The sequence below is a fragment of the Gigantopelta aegis genome, chromosome 6 (assembly GCF_016097555.1).
Source record: "Gigantopelta aegis isolate Gae_Host chromosome 6, Gae_host_genome, whole genome shotgun sequence".
Classification (NCBI taxonomy): Eukaryota; Metazoa; Mollusca; class Gastropoda; order Neomphalida; family Peltospiridae; genus Gigantopelta; species Gigantopelta aegis.
In genome coordinates, this window is record NC_054704.1 from 56,289,114 (window position 1) to 56,308,502 (window position 19,389).

The 19,389-nt window shown below is 38.9% G+C and overlaps 1 protein-coding gene across 1 annotated transcript; it reads left to right on the forward strand.

The window, feature by feature from the left end:
• The first annotated feature begins 1,060 nt into the window (after positions 1–1,060).
• Positions 1,061–18,103, forward strand: LOC121376156. Its single transcript, XM_041503963.1, has 4 exons — positions 1,061–1,122; positions 7,714–7,810; positions 10,737–10,786; positions 16,954–18,103. The coding sequence occupies exons 2-4, from the start codon at positions 7,720–7,722 to the stop codon at positions 17,881–17,883; spliced, it is 1,071 nt and encodes a 356-aa protein (XP_041359897.1). The 5' UTR covers positions 1,061–1,122; positions 7,714–7,719; the 3' UTR covers positions 17,884–18,103.
• Positions 18,104–19,389: the final 1,286 nt, after the last annotated feature.

Genomic DNA, 19,389 nt, shown 5'->3' on the forward strand with positions numbered 1-19,389 from the left:
AAGGCATCTGTTTTATCCCTGTATAATATAGCCCCCAATCCAAGGCATCTGTTGTATCTCTGTATAATATAGCCCCCAATCCAAGGCATCTGTTTTATCTCTGTATAATATAGCCCCCAATCCAAGGCATCTGTTGTATCTCTGTATAATATAGCCTCCAAATCCAAGGCATCTGTTTTATCTCTGTATAATATAGCCCCCAATCTACAAAGGGTACAATACATGTCGATCCCTTGTTTGGTCTTTATAGGCAGGTCTGAGGCGGGACATAGCCCAGTAGTAGACTAAAGCGCTCGCCTGATACGAGGTCGGTCTGGGATCAATACCCGTCGGTGGGCCCCATTGCGCTATTTCCCGTTCCAGCCAGTGCACCACGACTGGTATATCAAAGGTGTGGTATGTGCTACCTTGTCTGTCGGATATGGTGCATCAATTATAAAAGATCCCATGTTAGTAATGAAACAAAATGTAGCGGAATTACCAAATGCTTGACATCCAATGGCCGATGATTAATACATCAATGTGCTTTAGTGGTGTCGTTAAACAAAACAATTTTTTTTAAATATATAGGCAGGTCTGCCTGCGTTATGTATATTGTTTTTGTGACAGTGAGTAGCTTCGAAACTCTTGCTCAAGCCCCCTTGCTAAAATTCCTGCACACGCGCCTGGGATAGCTTATGGTATTTAAAAATGTGATAACAATCTATATGCATATAATTAATTCTTTCCACATGCGTGTGTGATTTGGTGCCAGTGTTGTTCTCTGAGTGTGTGTGTGTGTGTGTGTGTGTGTGTGTGTGTGTGTGTGTGTGTGTGTGTGTGTGTGTGTGTGTGTGTGTGCGTCTGTGTGTGCGTCTGTATGCGTGTGTGTGTGTGTGTGTGGCGCATGAATGTTTGACATACATACTCAAAAGTATTTTGGTGTTACTCTAAACAGTATATCTTTGTTTACTGTGCTAGATGATTAAATTAAAGGTCCGTTGTTTGTCTCGTGACTCCGGTCCAGATTCAGGTAACGATTTGCATTTGTAGAGAAAGAAACAAAAACCAAAAACAGAATAAGCCCTTCCGGAATGGTATAAAAATGGGGCGAAGAAAATGATACAGCCTTACAGGTGTTAGGTATATATACACTTTTAAATAAATTTCAGTGATGAAGAGTGTAGATAATATAGTGAAATAGTGCAGTCAGCAATACATTGTATACATTACTTCTTTCTATTGCAAATGTCGCAGCATATCACTGAACTTGAAAGTTGAAGTGTTGTAACTTGTAGTTAAGTAAACAACGATTTGAACGATCCCGCAATCGGACATACTCATACAGTCATTGTAATAATGGCCGCGTGATTCACCGGTTCAATAATCAGGCATCTGTGCAGAAATTTATGTGGGGGTCTAGACTGGTGAGCGAAGTTTATAACTGGGGATCGAGTCATACATCCCTAGCCCGAGTACTCTTGACTGTAAGAGAGCTAGACTGACATTTGGACATAAATACGCTCTCATTACAGTCAGAGACCAACCTATGTATATTTATGGCAATTCCTGACTACCAAACGGTAGGCAAAGATTCCCGCTATAATACCACAACAATCCTATGTTTGACGTCAAATACCTTTACATCGATCATTTTCGAGTTAACTGATACAAAAAAATCCACATATTAATCACTAATACACATACTACAGAAAGAAACCCGACAGCACCCACATTCAGCTACGCTTCGTGACACTCCGTCGCAACAATTACAAAGCTCGGCGATCTATTTCGAGACTGGGCGATTCCGCCTTGTGCAGCAGTTACAGGGGCCGTCTCATAAGAGGAGGCAGTACGTAGCACATACTTTTGCCGTATCTTGTCGATAACACCCCAAATGTATCCTTCAAATTCAAAATGGAATCAATAATGTGTAATTGTTTTGGTTTAATGACGTAATTAAATCCAAATTCATCCAAAACGGCATTAGCCAACTCTTCCATGTTGTAACGTCGCTTGGTATGAGACGGCCCCTGTAACTGCTGCACAAGGTGGAATCGCCCAGTGGCGATCACGTGATCTACGTCTCGAAATAGATCGCTGAGCTTTGTAATTGTCCGTCTAGCTCTCTTACAGTCAGAGTACTCGGTCTACCCCCACCCCAGAGTAGCAATTAAGGATTCGTTTTGGGGCTATGGTGAGGTTCCGTCTTGTATCAGTACAATGGGGATTGTGCGGGGGGTGGGGTGTAACAGGTAGAAATATTTCCACCCATAGTCTGTTGAAATACTGATGGAATGAAACTTACATGTAGTTGCTTTCAGATGTTTGGTAATGTAAGAAAAATCTTTGGGTCTGTTCATTAGATATACATGTCACACTCTAGGGGGCAGGAGCTATTATGGGATGAATTAGAGAGGGTGTGTTGGTCAATAATCAGGGTCGGATCCTGGATTTTGTAAAGGTTGGGGGGGATTCTTAAAAATGGCAATTTGAATTTGTCAACAAATGCATTTACTCCTGGAAGGGGTGAGATGTGTAGGGAGGAGGGAGGGGGCATGCTTCTTCGAAAATTTTGAAATAAAAATGGTTAGAGACAATGTTTTCAGATCAATTTAGAGTTGTATATTGTGGATGATTAATTAATTTAATCAAAACAAAAAAGGCACTTCAAACTGGGCTCACACACACACCCCATGACCTCGCCCTGGATCTGCCGATGGTTATTAATGTTTTCAAAACAGTTGTTTGTAAAGTAAAATGCAGCCACTCATTGCTGGGTTTATTTAACAAATGGTGTTCTCTTTAGAATCCAGTCTAATTAAAATTATCTCCACTATTATATGTGGATCTAACAGCAGCCCGTTGGAGCTCATGTCCAGTTGACCTTTCATTCGACCAATCAAAACCTTACTTGCAAAATTATGCCAGTGATTTGAAAAGAATTTGAAAACATTTGGGATTATGCCGAGGGTATACGATATGATTCGGGTGAATTTTATATAAAATTTGTTTCAAGAAAGAAAAAAAAAACGTGATGGTATAGCCATAAAATCTGTTTATACCAGTATACAATCAAGAGTTTATTACTGCGCTTTTCCCCCTGTTTTTTCAATTTTGAAATAGACCAACAAGTTCGCCTATTGCATAAATAGTCTTGCCCGATATTTTTTGAATTTGTATGCTCCCGAATAACATTATAAAAGGCGAAGTGTAATTGGTTGATATTTAAATTGTTATTTATAGATGAAATGTCACCTGGACATGGGAGTCCACGAAATGCTGTTAGATCTACTGGTATATAATCAGATTGTTTAGGATCCAGTCTGAACTAATAATATTGGATAAGTTATAGGGAAAATGGCATAGGGGTATTGAATGTTACATAATTTTCAAAGGGGTGGGGTTGGTCTTAATCTTATAAAATGTTATATGGGGGAGGGTATGAAAAATCCCACATTACAAAAGTAATTGTAGGAGAAATTTAAAGTGGCCGACGCAGTGCTCGAAATAGGAAGTAAAATATGGCCTGTTGTTATTTTTTAAACCTATTGGCTGAAACAAATATGTCCTGCTAAGAAAAAATATGGCCTGCTGTAAATAAGACAGCACAGGGTGAGTCAGGTTTGGGTCAGTGTGGAAAATTAGAACCCCTGAAATGTAGCGGGTTTGTCTAGGACTATACAGGGCTTCTAGAAATTTTGTAAAATCCACTAGCCATGGGATCAGTGATTAAATTTTTTTACTAGCCACAATTAAAAATTCACTAGCCCTACTTTACTTTAAGTTAATACAATTTTACTATATATTTAATAGTAATAATCAGATATGTCACCTAAGGAGGGAGATTGAGCTTAAAACACTAACATTGGGATTGGAGTGAGGTCAGGATATTCATATTTACAGAATAGACTTAACTGCAACATTTGGCAATGGGTTTTTTCACTAGCCGTCGGACATGGCAATAGTAGTTATTTACTAGCCCTACATTGAATATCACTAGCCATGGGAGTGGGGCTACCATAATCTAGAGGCCCTGCTATATATACGTCAAAATTACTAACTGTTTGACATTCAGTAGCCAATGATTCATTAAAGGTAGGGTCATCTCAAACAAGAGCCTTATGTGTTGGAAAGATGCATACCCGGACCACCAACACATACTGACACTTTAAGTTAATAAAAACACATGATTATTCCTGCTAACTGGGGGCAGCCATTTTGTTTCGTTTTTGTGACGACCGGTGGTATAGCTTGGGGCGAAGTGACGTCAGCTCCGTCCATCTCCTCTTAAGCACAGTGTAAACAAAACCTCCAATTTACGACAAGGCGCTTCGCTTGCATCAACCTGACTTGTAAAACAACATAAATGACTTGATAGTATAATAAACTATTTAACTAAATATATTTCAATTTGCATCAATAGAACGAAACAGTTACAGTATTTTTCTTTTTTTTAAAAATCCAAAGAAAAAATGCATATTATTAGGCCTATTGGTAGGGTACGTTCGAGCAAAAACTACCACTCACGATACTGTGATTTTAGATGGGAAAGTCTATTTAATCAAGGGTTTTACAGAATTACTTACAGTAATAAAGCAGGCAGCTGATAATGCTCATTGCGATTGGAGGGGTATCCGTGCGGTTACCATACAATACCCTGTGTTAATAAAAAAAGGCACGTCTTTTTAGTGTGTCTAGACACAGTGTCTGGGGACTGTCTAAATATACACCTGCCAATCAGGAACCACAGGTACAGACCACGGAAAGAAAAGACCAATTAACCAAGAAAACACTCCCGATTATTATTTCAGTACATGGATTAATTTATGTAAAACCATAATACAGTTATTTCAACACTGACAATGGTGATTTATTTTGTATTGAAAAATAATATATAATTGTTGCTGGCTTACTGGGATGGCTATTATTACAGAACATTGTGATGCATTCGCAAAAATCAGGTATGTTTTGTTTCTTCAGTTCGAAGACTAATTCCTGACATGACACATTAGGTATTACGTAACCACCAACTCGTCAGAGGGCGTATTCACTGGGATGGTACAAAATGGCTGCGCCCGTTATATATAATAGCCGTCACATTTAACCGTTTTATTAATTAGCTATACGATTATACTTGTTGATATTAAGCAATAATGTGCATTATATATCGTTGAATATGCATACCAGGCCAAATGCCCTAATTGTCCCCTCCTTTAATGTGGCAATAATTCTTACACTTTGTCCATCAGAACAGCATGCTAACTGGAAGTCCCTGTCCTTTACCCATGCTGGACCCAAAATGGTATGACATGCTCTAAAAACATTAGGGGATGAGGGTGGGAGAATTGCATCAGATACATGTATACCTTGAATGTAACCTAACTTAAATTATAATGCAACTTAAATTATAATGCAAATGCAATGTGTAGTAAGACACTATGACTGCTTGGAAAATTTACAAACCAGGAAGCCTAAAGTTATATTATGCAAAAGAAAGGCCTTCTGGTCTTTTCTACTTTGCTAGAATGCATTTTGGAATCTTTCAACCCAGTAGAAGCTGAGTCATTTCTCACAACCTAATGAAGTGTTGCACCATGAACACAAGAATACTATTGCATGCTGATCTTTGCTATCAGCAGAGTCACCACAACATCCTGTTTCAAGGTACAGACATGGATGTTCTGGCCATAACCACAGCATGTTTTCTTCATGAACGTGAAATCTGAGTAAAAGTTAGTCATTGACAGACATTCAAGTAGAGTTCTGTCCACTGTATTGCTGCTGCTTTGAGTGATGACAGGGTCCATGCTTTCCTGTCTTAACCAGTGCTACATGATGAATGTATGAAGGGATCTGTGGTGTCGTGGTTAGTCTATAGAAACTTATATAAAAGATCCTTTGTTGTTAAGTGTATGCCATTAGATGGAAGCAGGTTTCATCTTGCACAGACTAGACCCTTCCTCTTATTTCCAGATAGGTTCTAAGGATTATTAAAAGTGTGGCAGGCTTCTGAAATCGTCACATCAATCTTCAGCACTATCTGTTTCTCCAATCCAGCTGATGACAGCATGGATTTATTAAAGAGGTTTCTTATAGTGGTGTACGTTGTACAAAAAACGATTAAAGAAATTATTTAACAACATACTTGACACATTTCAATTACTGTTTTATGGTGTCAGAAATATAGTTAAGAACCTCAGAGATTATTAGAGCAGAAACCCGCTGTGTCCACTTCATGGGCTTCTCGCTTTTGTTTAGCAGCAAGGAATTTTTATATTCCATCCCACAGACAGAATAGTACATATCATGGCCTTTGTTACACCAGTTGTGGAGCACTGGCTGAAACAAGATATAGCCAAATGGGTCCACAGATGGGGATCAATCCCAGACCGATCAAAAATCAAGTGAGTGCTATACCACTGAGCTTCATCTCATCTCTCATTGTATAAATTAATGCACTTCATCACTGCAAAAAGAAAAACGAGACAAGAAAATAGATATTTGCTTTTGGAAATTATAAAATTGAACACATACTCGCAGTCAGGGCATCCATACAAATATTGTTTGCAAGTTCTGAAATAGTATCTGCCACATTTTGTGGCTCGGTGAAAGATTATGAATATGCTGACATAGATGTACTATGAACTTGTGAAACGTGCCTGTAAAAATAATAAATGCATGGGCAGATGCAACTGCTATTAATTTAACTATTATTATGCACACAGCTGTGGCAGTGTGCATCACAGTGACTGTAGAGAAATTCATACACAATTTAATATTTATATATTTAGAATATCCACATGTCAATTTTTTTTTTCTTCAGCAATTTGTTCAATAGGGGACCTACAACTGGATGCCTTTTACATGTAAACATATAGTGTATATTTTTTTCAAAGTATTTCAAATAGAAAATGAACCCTTTGGATGTGACTAAAAAGAATATGACAAGTCTAAAACTCATTAACTATATGTATAACAGTTAAATTATTATGATTACATAAATACAGTCATGCAATTATGTATTTCTGGACAAACAAATGTCAAAACAAGGTACAGACATGGTATAAATTATTAATGTTCTTAGGTGTAATGTATTTGAGGAATGGTGCTGTATGTGGAAAAGTGTTACTGAGTACACAGTCAAAAAATGGGGATTTGAAGATTATTGCTGCTAGACCGTACAATTCCTCAACCTAAAAGTAAAGTTTGTTTTATTTAACGATGCCACTAGAGCACATTGATTTTTAATCTTATCATCGGCTATTGGACGTCAAACATATGGTCATTCTGACACTGTTTTTAGAGGAAACCCGCTGTCGCCACATAGGCTACTCTTCTTTACAACAGGCAGCAAGGGATCTTTTATTTGCGCTTCCCACAGGCAGGATAGCACAAACCATGGCCTTTGTTGAACCAGTTATGGATCACTGGTCGGTGCAAGTGGTTTACACCTACCCATTGAGCCTTGCGGAGCACTCACTCAGGGTTTGGAGTCGGTATCTGGATTAAAAATCCCATGCCACGACTGGGATCCGAACCCAGTACCTACCAGCCTGTAGACCGATGGCCTGCCACGACGCCACCGAGGCCGGTCTAATTCCTCAACCTGTGCATCAAACTAGAGGTACTATATGTTGTAGTCTAATTTTAGCAGAGATCCTTTTGTGAAACGGCCCAGTTCCTGCAGACTGTTGATGATGGTTTAATTGAATTGTTGTCTTTTATTTCCAGGCTAACATGTCGAAGGGAGGTGACTCGATGTGGCAGAGTATTTGTAAAAAGGTTGCTCTGACGTTTGGGTTCATCTATGGGCTTTATGCCATATTTTGTAAGTACTTGTAGATAAATTATATGCCATATACATGTGGAGCTACCTGTATGTGGCATATTAGGCCATCTTCGAAAATATTTTTGTAGGTACATGTAGATAGGGATTTGTTTTTTCTTCTTTTATTTTGACTCCATACTTATTTTTGCAAGAATGAAATAAATCATTTGCACATAATTGCTGCATACATATAGGAAACATTCTGTTCTGTCATGTATTAATATTAATAGTTTTGAACATTTGTGGATCATATATTGCAAACTTATTGATATCAGTTTTTAATTCTCCCTAAACATACATTGTACATTCATGCTGATAAATGTATACCCACCACAAATCCATCTCCATGAACTGGCTTGATGTAATTTTGACACTGAATGCAATTTTTTTACAAGAGCATGTTTAACCAACTTGTATCATGACATCTTGTGGCACCGACACTCTTGTTACTATTAATAGCAATTTACAAAAAAAATTCATTTCTAACAAATCAAATTTAACGTTAATAATGTTTGGTTAAATACATGTATATAGGAGTTTCAAAAGGTATCTTCAACAGATACCAACAACAGCTCAGTATTATACTAGTTTACACCAAAACTGAAATTGGTTTAAAAAAATAATAATGTTTGGTTTTTTTAATCTTCCCGAAAAGAGGTCAAAACCGATTTTGACACAGGCCGATTTTCGAGGGTCGGTTGGGTTTGGACAAACAAACTTAATTTTTATTTTCGCCTTATAATATTAATGTAAACAAAATGCTATGCTTCTGACTAACCGAATACAAATGAGCTGCTGCATGTTCATAAACCAGTGTGTTCCAAGGGTTTTGATATTTGGTCTGTCTCAGATCGATCCCCATCGGTGGGCCCATTGGCTGTTTCTCGTTCAAGCCAGTGCACCACAACTGGTATATCAAAGGCCGTGGTATGTGCTATCCTGTCTGTGGGATGATGCATATGAAAGATGTCTTGCTACTAATGGAAAAATTTAACGCGTCTCTCTAATACTATGTCAAAATTACCAAATGTTTGACATCCAGTAGCCGATGATTAATAAATCAATGTGCTCTAGTGGTGTCATTAAACAAAATAAACTTTCCTTTCAGAGCAGAAGCAGAAATGAAAGAAACGTTTTACTCAACATAACATATTTTAAGTATGGTTAATTCCCAGTCACACTGCCAAGGATCAGGACACCAGGTTAGCCACGGATACGATCCAGCATCATTCGTGACAATCCGTTGTGGTCTGTAGCTGTCTGTATTAAATCCCTGATCAATCGTAGTAGTACTTGTATGTACTTATCCATACTTAATTATAGTAATCCTCGGCCTCAAGCCCCGGTCACACTGTCGAGGATCAGGACACCAGGTTAGCCACAGATATGATCCAGCATCATTCGTGACAATCCGTTGTGGTCCGTAGTTGTCTGTATTAAATCCCTGATCAATCGTAGTAGTACTTGTATGTACTTATCCATACTTAATCGTAGTAATCCTCGGCCTCACGCCCCGGTCACACTGTCGAGGATCAGGACACCGGGTTAGCCACAGATATGATCCGACATCATTCGTGACAATCCGTTGTGGTCCGTAGTTGTCTGTATTAAATCCCTGATCAATCGTAGTAGTACTTGTATGTACTTATCCATACTTAATCATAGTAATCCCTGGCCTCAAGCCCCGGTCACACTGTCGAGGATCAGGACGCCGGGTTAGCCACAGATACGATCCAGCATCATTCGTGACAATCCGTTGTGGTCCGTAGTTGTCTGTATTAAATCCCTGATCAATCGTAGTAGTACTTGTATGTACTTATCCATACTTAATCGTAGTAATCCTCGGCCTCAAGCCCCGGTCACACTGTCGAGGATCAGGACGCCGGGTTAGCCACAGATACGATCCAGCATCATTCGTGACAACCCGTTGTGGTTCGTACTAAACTGTACTGATCCTTAGCAATCCGTAGCGACACGTAGTGACCTGTAGTGCTCCCCGTTGTCAACTAACCTCTATCCTTAATAATCCTTGGTTTATTCGTCGAAAACCGTAGTTAAACCGTGGTGCATCCATGAGGTTTTCATCCGTTGTGGATCTGGTGAGATGATCCTTGACAGTGTGACTGAGGCTTTATATGCCTTGAACATAAATCTGATAAAATAATAGTAGTAACAAACTTAAACACAAAAAAGGATGCCAATGAAAATGTTTTAAAAATTACAATAATGTGATAAAACAAGAGTAGTTCACAACCTTAAAACTACAAACAAGAGTGCCAAAATGTAACATTTGAATAAAACAAAATTGTTGTTTTTATTGATTGTATGACAGCAGTGTGATAAAAACATATTGATAATTAATGCAAATCTTAAAACACAAACAAAAGGAAGCCAAAATGTGACGTTTGGATATAAGATAAGAATATCGTTTTTAAATGTTTGTATGACAGTATTGTGATAAAACAAGAACGTTGTCTTTATTGTTTAATATGACAGTAATGTGATAAAGCATGAATGTTGTTTTTATTATTTGCATGACAGTAATGTGATAAAACTAGAATGTTGTTTTTATTGTTAGCATAACAGTAATGTGATAAAACTAGAATGTTGTCTTTATTGATTGCATAACAGTGATGTGATAAAACAAGAATGTTGTCTTTATTGACTGTATGACAGTATTGTGATAAAACAAGCATGTTGTCTTTATTGATTGTATGACAGTAATGTGATAAAACTAGAATGTTGTTTTTATTGTTTGTTTGACAGTAATATTATAAAACAAGAATGTTGTCTTTATTGTTTATAAATATGACAGTATTGGGTTAAATATGAATGTTGTTTTTATTCTTTGTATGACAGTAATGTGATAAAAAATCATAGTGACGACACAAACTTTGAAACATTGTCAGTCTTCTTTCATTAACAGATGGCGTGAAGCGGATGCACCCCAACACCTGGAATGAACGACCGACTGAGGTAACTAATCATTCATTAATTATTCATTCATTATACTATTTACTGACCAGCCTTTTACAAATACAATTGTTTTTAATGTACATGTATTGCCTATTTTATGAATAAATGACCAACAGAGGTAATTTGATAATTAATTAGTTATGTATATCGTCGCGTGAGAGCTAAAAGGTCGTAAGTGGCAGATACGACCTAAAACGTCTTTTTTGCATATTCGGAATCATCATCCACGATTACATATTGTCACAAAAAATCATAGCTGTGTCCCTAATTGCATCGCTTATACAGAAGAATTTAAATGGTCGTAAGTGAATCACAAATACCATTTTGCACGAAAATAGACGTAACTGACACATACGACTTTCCTCCGATTTGCTTGCTGTCCATTATATGAACACGACTGGTCGTGTGTGGTAGATACACCCTTTTTAAATACAGTTTGTTATATAATTATGTCTGACATAGGTCGTATGTGCCAAATACGACACACATGTATTCTTTGTTATCGGTCTCTGATAGAAATTACAAATGCGAAGTACAATAGAGCATACATTATGTCAATATTTTTATGTGCTTGAATCCTAAAAATAATATGCCTTTTGTCGTTGTGAGAGCCCGGGCTATTTAAGAAAAACTTTTGGTAGTGCATGCACCGAACCATTTGGCAACGGACAAGAATGGTGTCTGTATATATAAATAGGAATTGCAGTGACATTAATGTTTGTATTTTATATACACCATAATTATAATAATAAACATGTAGTCTTATTCAACTTACTGTGCTAGCACAACAAATATGCTATTCAACCTGAGTCATACCTACACACTGCAGAATTCTCTCCCTTGCCGGATATGTGCAATGCTATCCTTGCACGGGCTACCTGTAACTTCATTCTCAATTCTGCAGTCCACCTGTCAACACCTGTTTAAGCTTTGGCAAAAAGTTTTCTTTACTTGTAATTTTGTGTTTGTTTTTCGGTTGAACTTTACATACGGTTGATAGTTGGGAATTCTGTGTTGAATTTACCATGTCTGACGTGAGTTCGTTGACAGCTAGTGCATGGAAAGTTTGTGCGCAAGATGCTTGTCTATTTCCTTTACGACGTAAAGACACACGCGTGTTGTGTCCGGACTGTCGGTCTTGTTCTCAAGACCGTCAGTGTGAGATCTGCGCCTCGTGGTCTCCTGACCAGTGGGTTCGGTTCGGTTCGCAGACTCAGGTTTCGGGTACCAGCAAAATCTTGTCGGCTGCTTCGGCAGTAGTCAGCAAGTTGGACTTAGTGGGTAGGTCCCATAAGTCTGTGGACACTTCGAAAAGTGTCCGGAAAGGGGGGAAACACAAGTGTGTTTCTTCGTCGGTCCGTGTTACAGTTACCGATACTTTGGGAGCGCCCCGCCCCCCCCCCCCCCCCCCCCCCCCCCCCGGGCTCCTATTGTGACCATGGTAAGTGAGCCGTCTTCGTTAGTGACGGCGCCTTCTTCTGTTTGTGTGGCTTTATCTTGGGCGTCGCCATCGGCGTTACGGTTACCTTTACAAACAGAAGGGGGGGGCAGGGTGGAGTCGTCGCGGCACCGGTTTTGACGACTTCATCGGTTACCGACCACATGCACTCCGTTGTGCATAGATCCACTGCTTCGTCCGCAGAGCAGGTGGCCCCGACTTTGCCTTCGATTGCTGACAGTCGCTTCGGCACCTCAGCATTCTCAAGACCCGAGGCGAGTTCTGCCAGTTTGCTTCGAACTGAGCCAGTTGTTCCGATGCCGGGATCCGTCTCTGATGGCATCCCGACCGATGTTTACCGTGGGGTGGAGGACTCATCCCGTTTGGGTCCTCTGTTTACATATGTTTACTCCAAGGGTCCGGTGACATCGGTAGCAACGGACATCTCCTCACAGTTTGCACCATCTTTGGTCCCTACCTCTTCGATTTTACTCGATAGAGGACGAGGTTCGCGCAGATACCCCTCGGTCGGGGGTACTCTGTGGCCGCAAACGCCGACCGTTAGGCTTTCAGGAAACGTTGTTTCGGAGTTTTGTGGAATTTCGTAACACTTCGCCTCAGTTGGGATTATTGCTTTCACAGACGGGACCGTCGGGTGCGGCTCCCATTCCTCCCCCTTCCCTCCCCCCCCTGATTTTCCGCCAAAACCAGCAGAAACTGCGTCTCGACAGCAGTTTGACGATACAGTTAGGGATTGTCGTTCGGTTCCTATTGTTTCCGTCTCGGGAGACGCTGCCCCAGGGGCGTCTCGATTAGGGGGAGGAATCCATGTAGATCTTCGGGATCTAATGGACAGTGACCTGGCTTCAGAGGAAGCATCGGTTGGACCGGATTCTGTCGCTGACCCAGCTCTCTCTCACTTCGGTTCGGAGGTAGAGGAGGAGTGCGATTATCCGGCGGTTCTGGCTTTTGTCAGGGACCAGGTCCGACAGGTATGCGGGGACGCTATACCTCAGGTTGAGGCCCAGCCTACATTCAAGGGTGTCTCCTTCGGGAACCGTTCCTTGAATTTGGTCACTCCTCGTGAGGAGTCAGGTTTACCACTTGCTCAGGAGGGGCACAGTTCACTTTGTGACATTGAAGCGTTGATCACTGGCAGTGATCGTATCATGGGAGTGGGTGTTCATGAGTACCCAACGGCGGATTTTCTCGAACATCCAGCGGTCGTTCCCGCTAGTGTGCGAGTCGCTTGTTCCCCATCGCCGCATGTGTAATTGCCAATCGCGGATCTGGAATCGTTCGAACGGCTGGCTAAGTCGATGTTCCAGGTTAATAACCATTTAGGTACGTTCCTATTTGGCTTGGATAAGGCTGTCGAGAGCCTTCCCGCTATGGCGAAAGGCTGTTTGGAGGCTGCGTCAAAAGCCTCTAAGCATATCACTCAGTTATCTGGTCGATTGTTTGCGAACAGTCTTTTGTTACGGCGTGAAAATTACCTGGCGGGTTTGAGTGCGTCAAACGTTGCGAAGACGTTTTTTCGTACACGTTCGGTACGGGAAAATTTACTTTTCAGTCCCGATTTTAATATTGTCCTAGACAAGGATTTGTCGCGACCAGTCCTGAACACTCAACCCTCAACCTCTGGTAAACGTCGGTCCACGTTTTCGGGGTTCAAGCCTCCTGTGAAAAAGGCTGCTTTTTTACAGTCAGCTCAGATCCCTAGGGTTCCTGACACTAGGAGGCAACCAGGTAACAACCCTTCTTCCGCTAAGCGAGGACGCAAACGTCGTACTGCGTTCCGTTCTCAGTCCACCAAAGGCATTGCTGCACGGGTACGGGGCGCATCTGTTGGATCAACACATTTCAAGGGTATGGAATCTCTCCGAGAGGAAGCTTCATATCAACTGTTTGGAGATGGAGGCAGTGCACTGGACACACAACAGAACCCAGAGAGATCACCAAATACACAAAAAAACAGGAGTGTGCACTGAACACACAACAGAACCCGGAGAGTCCACCAAACGCACAGCAGAAGCAGTAGGGTTTACTGTTCACTCAATGTAACCTGGAGAGAATCCTGCATGCTCAACAGGTGGACATGGTATAGTGTTCACTACTTCTGGATTTGATATCCAGTACACACCCTCATTGGAAATGTGAACCCTATATCCTTTGAATGAGCTTCACTTGAACCCGGTGTATCCCAAACCAAAGAGCTGCTAAACATAGTTTCTTCATTAAAGGATACCAGTTTCAGTTTGCTTAACTGTTCTGGTTTGTCTGTTGCACTAGCTGATAAACCAGGTATTCTTGAAACTAGTGAAGTACACCCTGAGGCAGCAGAACCAGGAACTATCTGCAAAAGGACACCCATGGCGCAAAGAACACAGAATGAATACTGCACACAACATGACATCAGCTTTTCTGATGACTCATCAGGAACGAATACTTGCCTAGAAAAAGAGGTTTGGTATGGACAAGTCGTCTGATTCTGATGCACCATCATCAAACAACATGAAATGAATGAATGAATGAATGTTTAACGACACCCCAGCACGAAAAATACATCGGCTATTGGGTGTCAAACTATGGTAATGGGAACAAACAACATGGAGCACTACCACCACAGTATTTTTGCCAGATAGAAATTTTTGGGTATGACTCTATGGAATTGAATGCAACCACAGTCAATGGAGATATGGGGGATCCTCCCTCAGAAAGAAAATGGGTTAAGTTTAGGGTTAGGATTAAGAAAATCATACAGTAATTAAGAGTAATTAATTTTGTCAAAAAGTTAACTTACAAAATAAATTCTGTAAAAATATTTAATTATGGTACCATACCCATTTTACCCTCTGGCACAAACCCTGCACCAGATAAGGTTAAACAAAATCTGGGGTGGGCCAAAGAAAACAAGGATTTCACGAGTCAGAGTATTTTTTTTCACATTCGTATTATTAACAAAAGTAAAATAACCTTTTTCACGTAATATTTTGTTTAAGCGGTGATTTGATTAATACATACTTCTACTTGTATTCCTTTTTTAATGTTTGTTTCTAAATATGTTCTATTTACAAGCTTTCTCCTTTTTAAAAATAAATATGTAATTTGCAAAACTGAAATGTTTTAGAAGTTCTTTCAGAATAAATATTTAAATTTACTTCATATACTGTTGGTCGTAAATGACGCATTTAATTTAATCATGAATAATTGTCGTAACTACAACTATTTAAGCAAATAACTAAAACACCTAATATGTTATAAATACCACAGATATACAAAGAAATCATAACTATGTTCAGCTTTCATTGTCATTAAAACAAATTCGACATCTTAACTACTGATCAAGAAAAACAGTTTTCCTTCATTATCTCGGCTTTTTAAAAAATAATTTTTATGCACTTACATCCTTCTGGCTCTCACGTGACGATATTACTGTCCTCTAGATACCACAATAATAACACAGTGAAGTGCACTTCTTTTACAAGCATAGATTGTAAATCTGAACCACAACTAATCGTCATCCATGTACAACTAGACACACCATACTCTTGTGTATTACTGAATTGTTAATTCATAGATGAGCTTTTTTATTTTTGTTGTTTAATTGTAGTTCATGTACTTATGTCAAAGAGAACAACAAAAGTGGATTAAGTGTATAGCTGAAAGACCCAAGTACAGAAGTCAGATGACTTTTACAAGCTGTTGAAATAGTTTTTAAAATGTCATCCTAAGTGCATCAGCAAAAGCAATGAAGAGGATTGTAAAAATAAAATTAGATAACCAATAAATTGAAGAGAACAGACTTTAGTGAATTATGTGAAGAAATTAACATTGTAACTACATGTAAATGTTTGTGTCTTCATCAATTGAATCCCTTGCTGTTAATCGAAAAGAGTAGCCCATGAAGTGGCGACAGCAGGTTTCCTCTCTATATCTGTGTGGTCCTTAACCATATGTCTGATGCCATATAACCATAAATAAAATGTGCTGAGTGCATAATTAAATAAAACATTTTCTTCCTTCACCAATTAAGGTTCTAGCATGCTGTCCTGGGCACACACATCTCATCTCTCTAGGGTGTATGTACAGGACAGTCATTAAAGGGTTTTTTTTGTGGGGGGTTTAACGACAACACTAGAGCACATTGATTTTATTAATCGTCTGCTAATGGATGTAAAACATTTGATAATTTTGACAAAGTCTTAAGAAAAGAAACACGCTACATTTTTAGTAGCAAGGGATCTTTTACACTGCATGGCCATTGGGTAGAAATACATAAAGTTATCCAGTAAGTTAAAGTTAAAATGTTTGTTTTTTGTTTAATGATACCACTAGAGCACATATAGTTATTCATCATCGGCTAGTGGATGTCAAACATTTGGTAATTTTTTACTCAGTCTTAGAGGAAACTTGCTACATTTTTCATTAGCAGCAAGCGATCTTTTATATGTACTTTACCACAGACAGGACAACACATACCACAGCCTTTGATATATCAGTTGTGGGGCATTGGTTGGGACAGGAAAAACCCAGTCAGAGAATGTGTCCACTGAGGTGGTTCGATCCTACGACGTAAGCACGTTAGCCAGATGGTGTACCCACTTACCCAGTGAAATGACAGCTTTCTGACATGATGATATTTTCTCCTCTCATCACTGACCATTGGGTTTATAAAAATGCATAAAGATGTTTGGTGTACTCTACACCTAGATTTGTTTTCTTTCAGATATCCAGTATGATGTGGAGAAAAGACCCAGTATTAATAGACATTCACAGGTTTTCAGAGATCTCTGCTCTTTCCACTGAGGTAACTGTGGTGACAGCTTACTTTAACATTGGAGCATTTGCAAAGGACCTTTCTGGCCCAAGAACTCCAAGTGTCTATCATAGATGGATGAGTATTTTTGGCAGGTTAGACAATCCATTAATCATTTTTTCTGACCAAGACAATGTGCTGGAAGTTTTCAGAAAACTGAGAAGCAGGTATCCTCCAAATCGGACTAAAATCATAAAAGTTGAGAAGACGGAATTATGGGCATTCTCACTAGCACCAAACATCAGTGAGATTTTCCGACAGAAAGACTACCCAGCCCATCAGCCGAACACCATCAATGAGAACTACTCCTGTGTGATGCACGCCAAGTTCGAACTCATGAACCGAGTCATCCGAGAAAAGCTCTACGCAACCAAATATATCAGCTGGCTTGATATAGGTCTGTTTAGGGCCGTCACACATGAGAAGCACTCTTTTTTAATGCAGATCCCACCGGACTGGAATGAAAACAAAATCGCCTACAGCGAGGTGCATGAATTTGACCCGTCCTTGACGCCACGTGACTGCATCTTCAAGAATCTTGTGTGGGTTTCTGGAGCCATGTTCATGGGTCGACCGGAGGTGCTCTATCTGTACACGAAGGACTACATGTCTGCCGTGAAGAAGCTGATTGGGCAGAAGCTGATGAGCACGGACCAGCAGGTCATTTACATCATGTATCTACCCAGTTTTAACTTCCAGCCTCGCGTGGAGATCCAGACGTACACCACATACAGCAACGATGACTGGTTCTATCTGGGATACATGCTTAAGGACAAATGGGAAAGATATCAGATTCGAGAGTTATTGCCCCTTGTTAGGTTCTTTTTCTACCACTTGTAAACTTATGTCCCTCCATGATGTCACTTAATTGTTTTACCCTTTTGAAAACCACATTATTTGTGGAGTTTTAGATCAGCAATTTTTTATCTCTGTCATTTTAGCATATTATACAAAACCATCTGTAATGTTTTATCATGTTTCTTGTTTGTTTATTTTTGTTAATTTAGTGCTGTGTTAGATAACTTTTTTTTTACTGTATATTGTATACAGTATGTTTGTAACAAATATATGTTGCTCTATTTTAACATGTTTTATTTTTTTGTAAAACAATATTTATTTTAAAAACTAATACGCAAATTGTTATAGTTTTTGTTATTCAGTTTACAGTTGAATTCTGCCGTATTGTTTTTACTTCCAGACAATAGTAAGTGATACACGTTAAAATATGTACTGCATAATCATACACAACTGAAAGTTCTCCTTAAAGTTCTCCTTTCAGGACCAAACTGGGAAAGCTTTACACATGTAGTTAACTTATGATGGCTTTCAATGTTGCTAGGCACGGATCATATAATGGTATCACAATATTCTTAAAAGTAAGAGGCATACATTTGAGAAAGGTGTTAGTGATTTTGAAGCTGATTTGGACATGTTAATACATAAGTTTGATGTGCTATTAATAAATGAATCATTTGATAATAAATTTACACAGTAGCCAATTACTGTTAAGACTTAAACAGCCATTTTTTAATAGACCCAAATACACTTGAACTTTAACAGAGTAAACCAGATAAATGTCAACATTGTTTTCTGACAGTGGCATCTTTTGTTTAGCTCACCATTAAGCTTTCGTGTTTAGCTTCATTTCACACAAATTGTAAATTCTAAATAAAAGAAATTTTGTTTATAGTTGTTTCTGAAGATGTCCATCTCCATGTCTATTAAACAAAAATAGAAATCTATTAAATTATTTTAAAGGTTAACTGTACAGTAAAGTTAAGATTAGGCAAAAATGTTTTGCCAATTTCCAATGAATGCTGTTTCAGTTTTATGAAAATTGTTTTTGAAAATGCTGTCATTAAAATTGCTTTTTGGCTAAAAGGAAAACATTACCATGTTTTAACTCCCTTGAATAAGTGACGCCATGCATGCAATTTCCCCCATCTGCAGGTGTTAGTGTGCAAACTAAAAATTATCTAGAATAACATAACATATGAATAATGATAAGTTAAAATTCACAGCAGCACAGATTCCTGCTAAATTCTCAGATGGTGTATTTTTAAGATGCTTTTTGTTGCTTAGATTACAGTATAGCAGAAGTAGGAATGGCGTTTTTAAAGTGTTATTGCGAATGCAAAGTATACAGTAATATAGAGTTAAAGCTGTATAGCTCACAATAATATTTTATACATATCAAGTAGTACAATAATCAAGAATTTATCATCACAGTTTCAAATTATTTATTTTATACAAACTAATTAAAATGTGTTTAACATGCACTGAGATGAACATCTATGGATGCAACTATCAGTGAAACCAAATCAGTTCATGGTAGACAAGACATTT